Source organism: Mytilus trossulus, chromosome 9 (assembly GCF_036588685.1).
Source record: "Mytilus trossulus isolate FHL-02 chromosome 9, PNRI_Mtr1.1.1.hap1, whole genome shotgun sequence".
Classification (NCBI taxonomy): domain Eukaryota; kingdom Metazoa; phylum Mollusca; class Bivalvia; order Mytilida; family Mytilidae; genus Mytilus; species Mytilus trossulus.
In genome coordinates this window covers 44509187-44520290 of record NC_086381.1, presented here as the reverse complement: position 1 = coordinate 44520290, position 11104 = coordinate 44509187, and the positions used below count along the sequence as shown (strand labels likewise).

The window sequence follows — 11104 nt, the reverse complement described above, 5'->3', positions numbered from 1 at the left end:
GTTCTTTTCATGTTACTGTCGACTGTATTTTTGAAACTACATTAGTATATTTAATGTGTATTTTTCTTAACCAATATAACACCTTTGCATTTGTCATGGATCACTTTGGCACGTTATTGTAAAAGTTAAGAAATTTAAAGACACACCAAACCACACTTTCTCGTTTCAAACACAAAAACAATATTGACTCTCTTTGTCTTTCATTGTCTTTCATTCTTTAAAAAAATAACAAACCATGAAAAGTTATCTTAGAATTTGATCGAAAAGAAAGAAAAAAAAAATACATTTTCTAATCAAAGTACTAAAGTATTGAATATCGAGTGACCGCAAGAACTGGTCACAAAAAATATCACCAAAGGTTAGGTTAAGTACATATATATTTTTTCAGAAACAAATTCCTGTGTGGATAATGAATGAATGACAGGGAATTCTACCTCACCGTTACAACTATTATATTGTAGTGATTATTCCGGAAGAACATGTGATGAAGTGAAGGTTTTCCATTAATATTAATTGTACTTTTGTATTCATAACTAATTTGGTAATGTGTCTTTAATGAAAGATATTGATATCACTTTTTTTCAGCACAAGCAAAACAACAGACAGTAAATAAATGGCATGTCTTTTATTAGATGTATTTATAAAAAAAGAGTTTCCCAAAATAACTTTAGACAAACACAAAAATTAAGCTCTTCATCACATGTTCATTATTTTCTTATTGTAGTGATATAATTTAAAGAAAGAAGACGTGGTATGATTGCCAATGAGACAACTGTCCACAAGAGACCAAAATGACACAAACATTAACAACTTTAGGTCATCGTACGACCTTCAACAAATAATTTTATTTTATTATACTCTGGTTGATATTTTAATAATATTTGAATAACAATTTTATATAATTTACATTAACTTTTATATCATGCTATACTACTGTTCCAATGATAGTGCTGTGCAAGTGCATGGTGGACACTCTTCTGTAATAATTCGTTTTTCAATCAGAAGGCATTCATATTAGCCCGCGGTTTTTTTTGCGAAACGTTTTTAAGTCAAATTTTTTTGTATACTTGATTTGATGTTGATATATATGAAATGCGTTCGGATGTCAAACATGCAAGCCACATGGATAAAAATGTCTGCGGCAACAAAACACCGGAAGGCCCTCACGCTCATCTGCTGATGAATACTAAGCGTTTACGTAGAAATATATTCGAACTTCCATTGCTTCATATATATGATATTTGAATATTGTTGTTCATTAAATTTTTCACTATTTTCCTCGTGCTTTAACAATGTTAAGCAAATGTGTGAGTACTCTTGCATTTTATTTTATTTTTTTTTGGGGGGGGGGGGACTGGGAAAAAGGATACACACTTTGAGTTTACCTCTCCCATACTTTTCTGCACTATTTTTTTTAGAGAGATTGAACAAAACATATCATCCTCATATATATAAATTTTTACTATTATTTGGGTTTAATGTTTTCAAAAATCATTATGAAGGATAACAACCCCTTTCTCCATTTTTGAAAATTGTACTGACACATACACAATGCATAAGAAGTTATCCACAATGTGCGCCGAGTATACCTGACGATGTTTAATCTTCAAATAGCAGCAATCACTCTGATTTTTATGAGGTTTGTGTAATAAAGAATTGATCGTAACATATTCAAAGCTTAAACAAATGCACCCATTAGACTTAAAATAAGCAATCCTCTAATGATACAATTTGTCTTATTAGTAGTTGAAATCTTTATTACTTTTATTATCTATATTTCGTAAAGAATACGGAATCTGTCGTCGAATTGCAAGATGTATGGGTGTTTCATTGACACCTTGACTATTTGAATAGAATTCAGTGATAGGATTAAAATCATTTACGTAAGTTGTCGCCCCTTGAATGTTTCGTCTCCTGCAGCGTGTTACTGCACATTGGTAAAATTTACGTTTTATGTGTTCATAAATAAGCGACAAAAATGATATTATTACTCCTATCCCTATTATATAGAATGCAAATTGGAACTCCAAAACACTGATACTTTTAGCAACTGTAACCGATGTATCTCCACATTTCGCCAACTTTGGTAATGCCTTTTTCAACCATATCTGAATCAATCCACCTTCTACGATCGACACAATTCTTTAAAGAAACAAAAAGGTAAACATAACAATCATGATCAATATGTATCAGTTTTGATAAGTTAACTTAATTTTATATGTGCCCTTATTCTTGGACATGCTGAGGGGTGTTCGTAAGGCGATTACTAAGTTAATCATTTATTTTGACCTCAAATTCGTTTTTATCGTTCAAATAAAACATATGACTTTAACGCTGCAAACGGGCTTCGAGAGCCCGGGCATCAGAATGTTCAGAAACTTAATACAGTACACAATGGACAATACAAAAACATAAACATGTATGTCTAAAATGTATACGTCACGCTAATTATTTTGATTTTGTTTGGCCTTAACACGTGGTCTGATTCTCAAATGAACGAGACTTACAATATTTCCTCTTTGGACCTAATCTTAAACTATTATCTTGTCAGTCGACAAATTAGCACTTTATATAAATAAGATCATCATGTTTTTATAATGTAGAAACATATTATATTCTTTTACGCAGATTATGAAAAGAAACAACAAATCATTTTTTTTAGGTAAATCTCTTTTTACTAGTTTCATCATTTTATTATGACTCTTGTGTTCTAAGGCTATCTTTGATACATCAGATCAGCGCCAAAATAACAATGCAGATAGCTTATCATATGAAGGTCATTCATAGTATATAATGATTGTCTTTGCTGATAATTTATTTTTGACTAAGATATCGATAGAACCGAATATAATGGCAGACTCTTGATATTTTTTTTTTATAAGATAAATCAAGAAATATCAAGGCAAAGTAAAGCACCTGTACATGCGGTGTCTGAACTCCAAATGATTGAAATATAAAACGTTACGTTACCCAATTATACATCTACAAGTAGCATTCAACCGTTCAGATGCTGGTTAAACCGAAATATTAAACTTACTCATCAGAGAAAATTTTCACAAAGGGAGAATTGTTCGGCAATGGCAGCGCTATTAGCAGTGTGTGAAAATCTGCAGGTGATATCACTGACATGTCACAACTCTCTCCTATTGCCATATCAAAGTAAGTCCGGTCTCCAATATATGCATAGTTGCCACCTCTAACTTTACGTATTTGTTCAGCTGGATCACTACTTAAAACTGATGGATCACTCCGGTTAAATGTAAGGATGCCATTCCAAATCTTTTTACGTTCTGGTAACTCCGAATTCTGTAAAACAAAAACATATGTTACTAGTTTATGGATTGCTGTTGTGAGACAATGCTTCATTTAGAAGCTGTACTTTGACTTTCATCTTTATGACTAGGATGGAGAGTTGTCTTATTGTCACTCATAACACATCTTCTTATTTATATATGTTAAGAAGTTTGTATTACTGAAGTCTACTATTAATCTTCATATATAATAGTAATAAAATTAACGGTACCAATTTTCTTGCACCAGATGCGCATTTCGACAATACATGTCTCTTCAGTTATTTAGACAAGGTTTTTCGGTGTAATTTTATGACATTGCACAAATTATATCATTCTAATACACCTGTTTTCGATTATGCAAGACAAGAACAGGATGATGAGTAATGAAATAACTCTGATTATTAGTACTAGATAACACTTTAAAGTCAAAGAACATGTCACCCTTACTCGATGCATTATTCCAAGTTAACAGCCAAAATTTTTTGCAGATTGGTCTTTCAGGAGTAATGAGTTGTGAACCATGTATTTCAATGGTATTGTTTACTTTCAATTGTACATAAAACTTTTTTTTAAAATGTTTATTTTGGATTCAAAAATACCTTTAAAATAGTTTCAAATATAGTAGCGCCAGCTGTACCCCACTTATATGTACTTTGTTCAACTAATCCTTCTACATCTTTGAAAGGTAATGTTTCTTTCGTAACTGCCAAGATTGCCACAAAATTACCACTTTATGTTGCCACCATTATGATGCAAAATAGCCACCAGCAACTAAGAAGTGTCCTCCCTGCTGACGAAGCTGCCATATGTTCTCCACCTGAATTAAATGTTCTATTCCTGTTATTAAGAAATAAAATACTAATGCCCTGTACCATGTTATGAATTTGGCAATTGTTATCGTTTCTATGTATATTGGTGTTTGGGTTTTTTTTTGTCGTCAATGTTTCTGTTGTTCTGTAGTTTTCCTCTTACAATTGATGGGTTTCCCTTGGTTTAAGTCTGTTACAGATTCCTCTCTCAATAGAATAATGATTTTGATTAGCAATATACTACTGTTGCCTGCTTTTATTCGCCATTCTTTTGCAACCTTTTATTGATATTTTGTCGTTAACATACCTATTCGATAAATTAGGATGGTTGTTGCTACCGAGAAGGACAACTCTATACTGTTTCGCCAAAAAAAGTTTTAGATTGAAGAGATACAAATAGAAACTAACCTTGGCAAAATAATGCTCCATACATGTAAAAGAACGAATCAGAGAAATGATGCAGTCCTCTGATCTTCATTCTACCTGCAACGTTTTTGTAAAACGGGTTCAACTTTTCAAAAAGAAACAGAAAAAATGTTGTAACTGGTAGAGAAATCCCAATACAGATATAAACCATGGGATTTAATGGATCAAACAATTTCGTGGAGTACGATGGATCTGGTTTCTTTATGATAATTCCTGACTTTTCGTAATAATAAGGCAGTGTAAAATCTGATACTGTTTCTTTGTGTGCATCTATAGCTAGGGGCGCTGCTACTAAATCTATTTCCTGGAACAAACGTTTTAATTAAAATTATGTCTTTGGCAATTTATATGAAAATCTATATAACAAACACAACAATATTATAACTGGTTGCGCTGCAACTAAATATTTTGACGCATGTACCAAACAGTAATTGAATGTACGTATGAACGCAATAACACTTATTAACACAATGAAAAGAAGGTATGCACATTTACAAGAGTTAGGTTTTTTTTCTATCTTGTCTCTTTAGCAAAAAAATATTTTTATTTCTTCGATAATATTCTGATTGTTTTCATCTTTAATTTTTTAATCTATATACATTGTAAATCAATCGTTTTTTTTTTATCTCGGATATCAAAGTCGTCAGCATTTGTTTAAATGTACAAATTTATACATTTTTCAAATAAAAAGACAGATCATATGTTTTTTTTTATTCCTTTTTCAGTTGTGAGTCAAGTTAATTTAGCACAAGTACCATGCAAAAATTGTTAAATAGATGGTTTTTTGTTTTGTTTTAGGGAGACGGATTTATAAAAGTTTTTCCAAACTTGTTTCCGAATCCAATATTTGAACTTTTTGTGACATTGTAATATTCATCTTGACATTTTTCATTTATAAATACTGTTTAATCTAAGTACCATGCACATAAAATGCCAAAGCGTATCGAAAGGCTGGCACATGTTTTGAGACATATTTAAGAATCAATACTCGGAATACTTTGCTGTTTTCATTATGATTTTAGTTCAAGTTTTGCGTTGTTTTTCAAACTCCAGCGATGACATACATTTTGATGTAAGAGAAATGTTCGAATGAATGTAATAATAAACCTATGCGATATGTTGATCTATCAACGCACGAGCCATATGCTTTCGCTGTCTTAGATTTTTTTTGACTATGATTAATCCAAAAAAGTGCTTCGTATGCATAAAATTAATTTTCACTTTTTGAGGGGAATTTAGAACATTTTATATTATTTACTGGTAACATTTTATTATTTCAATTAATTCAAAAACACCAGAGCTTATGGAATTAAAACTAGTATGGTTATTTGCGTATGGCAAGTTAAGACTTGGAAATTTGAAAGTCATAAGAAATGAAATAGTAAACATGAAGGTCTAGAATGATGCTGAAATTTCAATAAATAAAACAGAAAGTATTGACTTTATTGATTTTTTTTGGACGAATGCAACATTTTGACTCGCAAACTTTTGTCCTTGCTTCTTTTTATATATGGTATGTCCCTAAACCTTATTTTCATTCTTCCAATGTATATTGTACTTTAATATATATCTACACAACCATTAATTATATTAAATATTCATACTCACTCGACGTTGTAACTGTCCAAACAAACCATTCCAAGTGTTATTACCAGAAGCCACGCCCCATTTTCCATCAGGTGGCGATATCAAATGATACCTACAGAATATGAATGGAAGTGTGTCATTCCATACAAGCTAATGATACATTTTTTTTCAAATTTTAACGTAGTTTATCTCATTTCTTTTCATTATGTTTTGTTTTTGAGAATTTGTCAATGCTTAAAATCCAAATGTGTAACAAATTTGTGATAAGCTTTTATTCTTTGTTACCTTATCATATGCAGTTAACATTTTTTTTTTGTTAAATTGAAGATTGAAAAAAACATCAAAATCAATCCGATGAAATATTCGATCATATCATACGTTTATTTTTCGTCTAATGAGTATTATTTTCTGAAATGAAATGAAAATAGAATAGTGATATAATAAAACTAAATGGACTTTTTTTCTAAATATTTTGGTACATACGTGAAATTAAGCCTGCGTGATAATTCTTTGAGAAGATCAATGGACAATCCTTTATACTCATTTGTGACTTCGTCTTTCTCGACATACGGCTTCCACTTATAAATAAAAATAGAAGATCGACTTTAAGTAATCAATATATGACTGAGCATACGCAGTCTGAGTAAACATTTGAAATTTTATATTATTTTGTAAAAGTCTTATGTTTGAGAAACTATGAAAATAAAATGTGGTGTTATTATCATGTTTGTGTCATAATAACTCTGCTGTAAGGACTATTAGTCACCGAAGCTATCATCAGATCAGATCAGTAGTCAATACTTCGGTACTGACATGATTTATGACAAGACGTTCTAAAGATGCCGGTGTATGACATACAAATGAAGTTCAACTCTCTCTTTAAGTGGATTTGGCTATTGTTTTAGGTCCTTCTTACGTTACACACATATGTGAAAATTTTAATTTGAACACCTAGGCTTTCTATGCAACTTTTGCGATATATTGAATCTTTGTTGTTTTAGTAATTAGGTAATCAAGTTAGTTTGTATCAAGTTTCAGGGAAAGAAAAGTTTGTTACGAACACTATAATCAATTTCTATTATTGATTACTTACAGGCAGCAGGCTTATCAGAAGCCTTCTCTGATTAAATCCGAACTTAACGTTCGGAAAGATGTCTTTTGGAAGAATCAAACTTCCATTGATATACACATATCCTACAGTTGTTAATCTGCGTTTGCGGTCATTACTCCACATCAATGTCTCTATAGACACACCACGTTTACGTGAACAGTTATTTTTATTCATCCATGCCTACAAAACAGTCAGAAACTCGTTGCATATGACTTTAAGAATTTCATATTTTAAACAGCAGTTTTAGTATAATAAAAAAATAATTGTTTTCTTGATATTACCTTACTGAAACCGATTACATATAAACTAGATGAGCATAATTTAAAATCTGATAAGTGCCAAAACAGTTGCCACACGACATCACAGCCTCCTTGTCGTGTAACCATTAAAGCTATGGATCAATAACTATTGCAGTTCGCTTTTATTTCAGTAGTAATTGCAAAAAAAATCTTAATCTGAAGAATAACGTCATTTCTTTCAATGAGTATTATAAAGATATCCAATGGTGATTTGCATTGTAGTTGACAAAATACAACTAATATAACGCTTAACACAAAGATAGTATTGTTGTTACTTTTGTTTATGTCACAAGTATAATGTTACTAATATGACAAATAAAGATTATTATTAATAATCAGGTCAAACCAACAGAATTATACTAAACCGACATATATATAATGATTCTTACCGTATAATTCCGGTGCTGTTCATCCTCAGAATATAAATTATATTGTATAAAAGCTACGTTATCAAACTCAATACCGGAAGCACTTGGCCAAGATTTCACATCAGTTGAATTATAGAAAAGGCCAACTAGCCATCTTGAATAATGTAGCAAGGAATTTCGGAAGGGATTTTTTCGCTCATAATCAAATGGCTGAAATATATATCGTTGAAATATGTATTGAACAATTGTTAAAAATTTCTCATCTACATTTTATTTCATTTACTTTTGCTTATTCTGCTACTGGTCTTTAAATTGATTAAGTAGATATACAACACTAAAGAAAATAACTCGGAAAATCATCAGTACGTTTGTGTTAATAAGTTTTATTAATATATTCTATAAAGCTTCTAGGTTACATAGATTATTCCCAATCTGTTTCAGGTAAATGCTTAAAATATATTGATGAAAATTGACTTTTACAAACGCGTCACTGATTAAAAGAGTTATTTTACTGAACTGGGATATTGTAACCATTAACCAGTGATGACTATGTTTGCTTCAAATCACGGTGCGGAGCTATTAGTTTCAGTCGACATACACTCCATTTTGAAATATTTACTGATCACATATAGATTCTGATTGGTTGCGGCAGAGATACAGCAACAACTATTGGCTTAAATGAGATACAGACTTTTTTCGTCTCAGGATAAGACATCAAATGTCAGAAAATTAACTAAGTGTATTGCAGTTCTTATCAAATGCCATTAATTCGAGTTCGATTTATGATGCATATATATTGAACACTCAAATTCAATATTGAAATATCTACTATGTTGTTTCTTGTGTACTATTATTTGTCTGTTTGTCTTTTTCATTTTTAGCCATGGCGTTGTCAGTTTATTTTCGATTTAGGAGTTTGACTGCTCCTCTGGCATCTTTCGACCCTCTTCTACTACTAATACGTGTTTATTCGCTTTGTTTATCTACAAAATCCATGTTATATCAATCAATATCTAAAAATACCACATTCCCAATGCTAAATCAACAACCACATGCACACACATAACTTTTAATTTGGGAAAGAGCGAAGCAGTCCATAGCTTTTTCGGAAGCTCAAACTTGTAATGGATAAATTCAATAACAAACTACAATGATATAAATATACAAATCATCCTGTATTTGCTAATCCGATCTATGTTCCAACTCATTCATATAAGATATGAAAAAATAAACTGAGCATGTTCCAATTATGAAAAAGAAGAAAAAAATAATTGCATACCTGTTTTAAAAATTGTCGACTGGTTGACAATCTACACAGCACAATGAAATTAAGTGTATCCGGGGCATTCTTAAAAGTTGTTTTTGATAAAACATCAATATTATATGACGTCACTTCCTCCATACGATAAATCACACCAAATGTTCCAATATTTGATAAACCTTCCTGGAGCTGTAATGCTTCATGTTCTATAAAAAAAACATCGAAACCAAACATCATACCACAACTTCTTTTTTATATCATAATTTTACTTAAAGTTGTGGGCAATCAGTAACTTCATGTAAATCATATTTATAATAGAGTTAAAAATAAAATGGTATTTAAAAAATTTATGGAACTGTACGGCTTTCAACACTGAGAAAAACCATATTCATGATTGCGCTGTTTTTTTACAAATACATAACTAATTAAAACAGTAATTTCTTTAACCCACATCTACGCCTTTCAAAGAATAGTACGTCACATCAAATTTCATGGTAAGAATGGATTAATAGAATATTAAATTCTTCTTAATATGTGACGTATATAATTTTTCTGACGTCAGACACTCAAATCAATCCATGTGTTCGTAGATAGTAGATGTTTTTGTGTCCTGTTAACTTGTTCCTTTTAAAATTGTTATACGATGATGACTGATGTACCCATATTTTGACTATTTTATTAATTATGACTGTTTATTTAACGCATCATGTAAATGTAGCGGAATTTGATGAGACTGTTATTAAACTGAGAGGGTTAGCGCTAAAGAACCAGGTTTAATCCACCATTTTCTACATTTGAAAATGCCTGTACCAAGTCAGGAATATGACAGTTCTTGTCCATTCGTTTTTGATGCGTTTTGTTTTTGGATTTTGCCATGTGATTATGGACTTTCCTAATTGATTTTCCTCTGAGTTCAGTATTTTTGTGATTTTACTTTTTACCTTGTATTAAAGATCTGTTGTTATATCAGTTCATGAACTCAACAGATACAGTATTGATTTAATTAAATAGGAGAATAAATTATTAAAATTACCAGAAGGTTGGTGTAGTCAAAGGTTAACAATTTCAACATATTAAAGCGTAAAAATCAACTTCTTCTAAATGGAGTTTGGATAGGGGTTCTCGGTTATTGTTTTTGGCGGCAAATCGATGTAAGAAGTATGCCCGTAATACATACTTTTTATCTTGCCAAACATACAATCTACAAGACTATCAGAATTAATTTCGTTTGAAGCATATTGTTCTTCAAGATTAAAATTAATAAGCTTGTAGCTTGTATGGCTAAATGGTCTGTGTCATGCTGTTGAAATGTATGAATTATTCAAAGTTTGGAGGCTCTGAGTTGAAACGTATAGGCCTAGAGTAAATAACAAAAACAAAACAAAATTTCAGACATAGTCATAAAATATCAGAAGGACATCAGGGCTACGATTCATCTGCCTTAACCCATTCAATAAAATACCACATACTTTTGTTTTTAAGTAAACGTGTACCTACCTGTTTCGTGGTCAAAAATAATACACACTGACGTCCAGTTTAGATGAGTAACTACAGATATTAATGTTTCTACTGGTATATCCATCTTATACCGAACAGGATTTCAGTAAGAGTAAAGACCCCAACAGTCAATTTTCGCATTGATTGATAAATAAAATAAATCGCTGAATTATTCACATTACACCATGTTATTATGTTGAGTGATTTATATAGTTTTATCACATTACTTTGGATTTCCGATGTTCCTTATCTAAGATCTGACATCAATAGATCCGATAATTGTCAATTCACCAAGCCATAAACTGTAAAAAAAAAGTTAATTAGTTTAATACAAATCATGATAATGGTTCCTATACAAGAATGTTTATTATTTATGCTACACTTAAATGTATACTTATTTGAATGGAGAGTTGTCTCATTGGCACTCACACCGCATCTTCCTATATATATTTA

At 31.0% G+C, this 11104-nt stretch overlaps 1 protein-coding gene across 1 annotated transcript; it reads right to left on the bottom strand.

The window, feature by feature from the left end:
- Nucleotides 1-1479: 1479 nt before the first annotated feature.
- On the bottom strand, nt 1480-10769 carry LOC134683919 (glutamate receptor ionotropic, kainate glr-3-like). Its single transcript, XM_063543235.1, has 10 exons — nt 10652-10769; nt 9173-9360; nt 7915-8103; nt 7209-7406; nt 6599-6693; nt 6137-6227; nt 4511-4832; nt 3893-4110; nt 3038-3306; nt 1480-2142 (listed from the first exon to the last, which is right to left on the bottom strand). The coding sequence occupies exons 1-8, from the start codon at nt 10734-10736 to the stop codon at nt 4025-4027; spliced, it is 1254 nt and encodes a 417-aa protein (XP_063399305.1). The 5' UTR covers nt 10737-10769; the 3' UTR covers nt 1480-2142; nt 3038-3306; nt 3893-4024.
- Between the last annotated feature and the right edge of the window lie 335 nt (nt 10770-11104).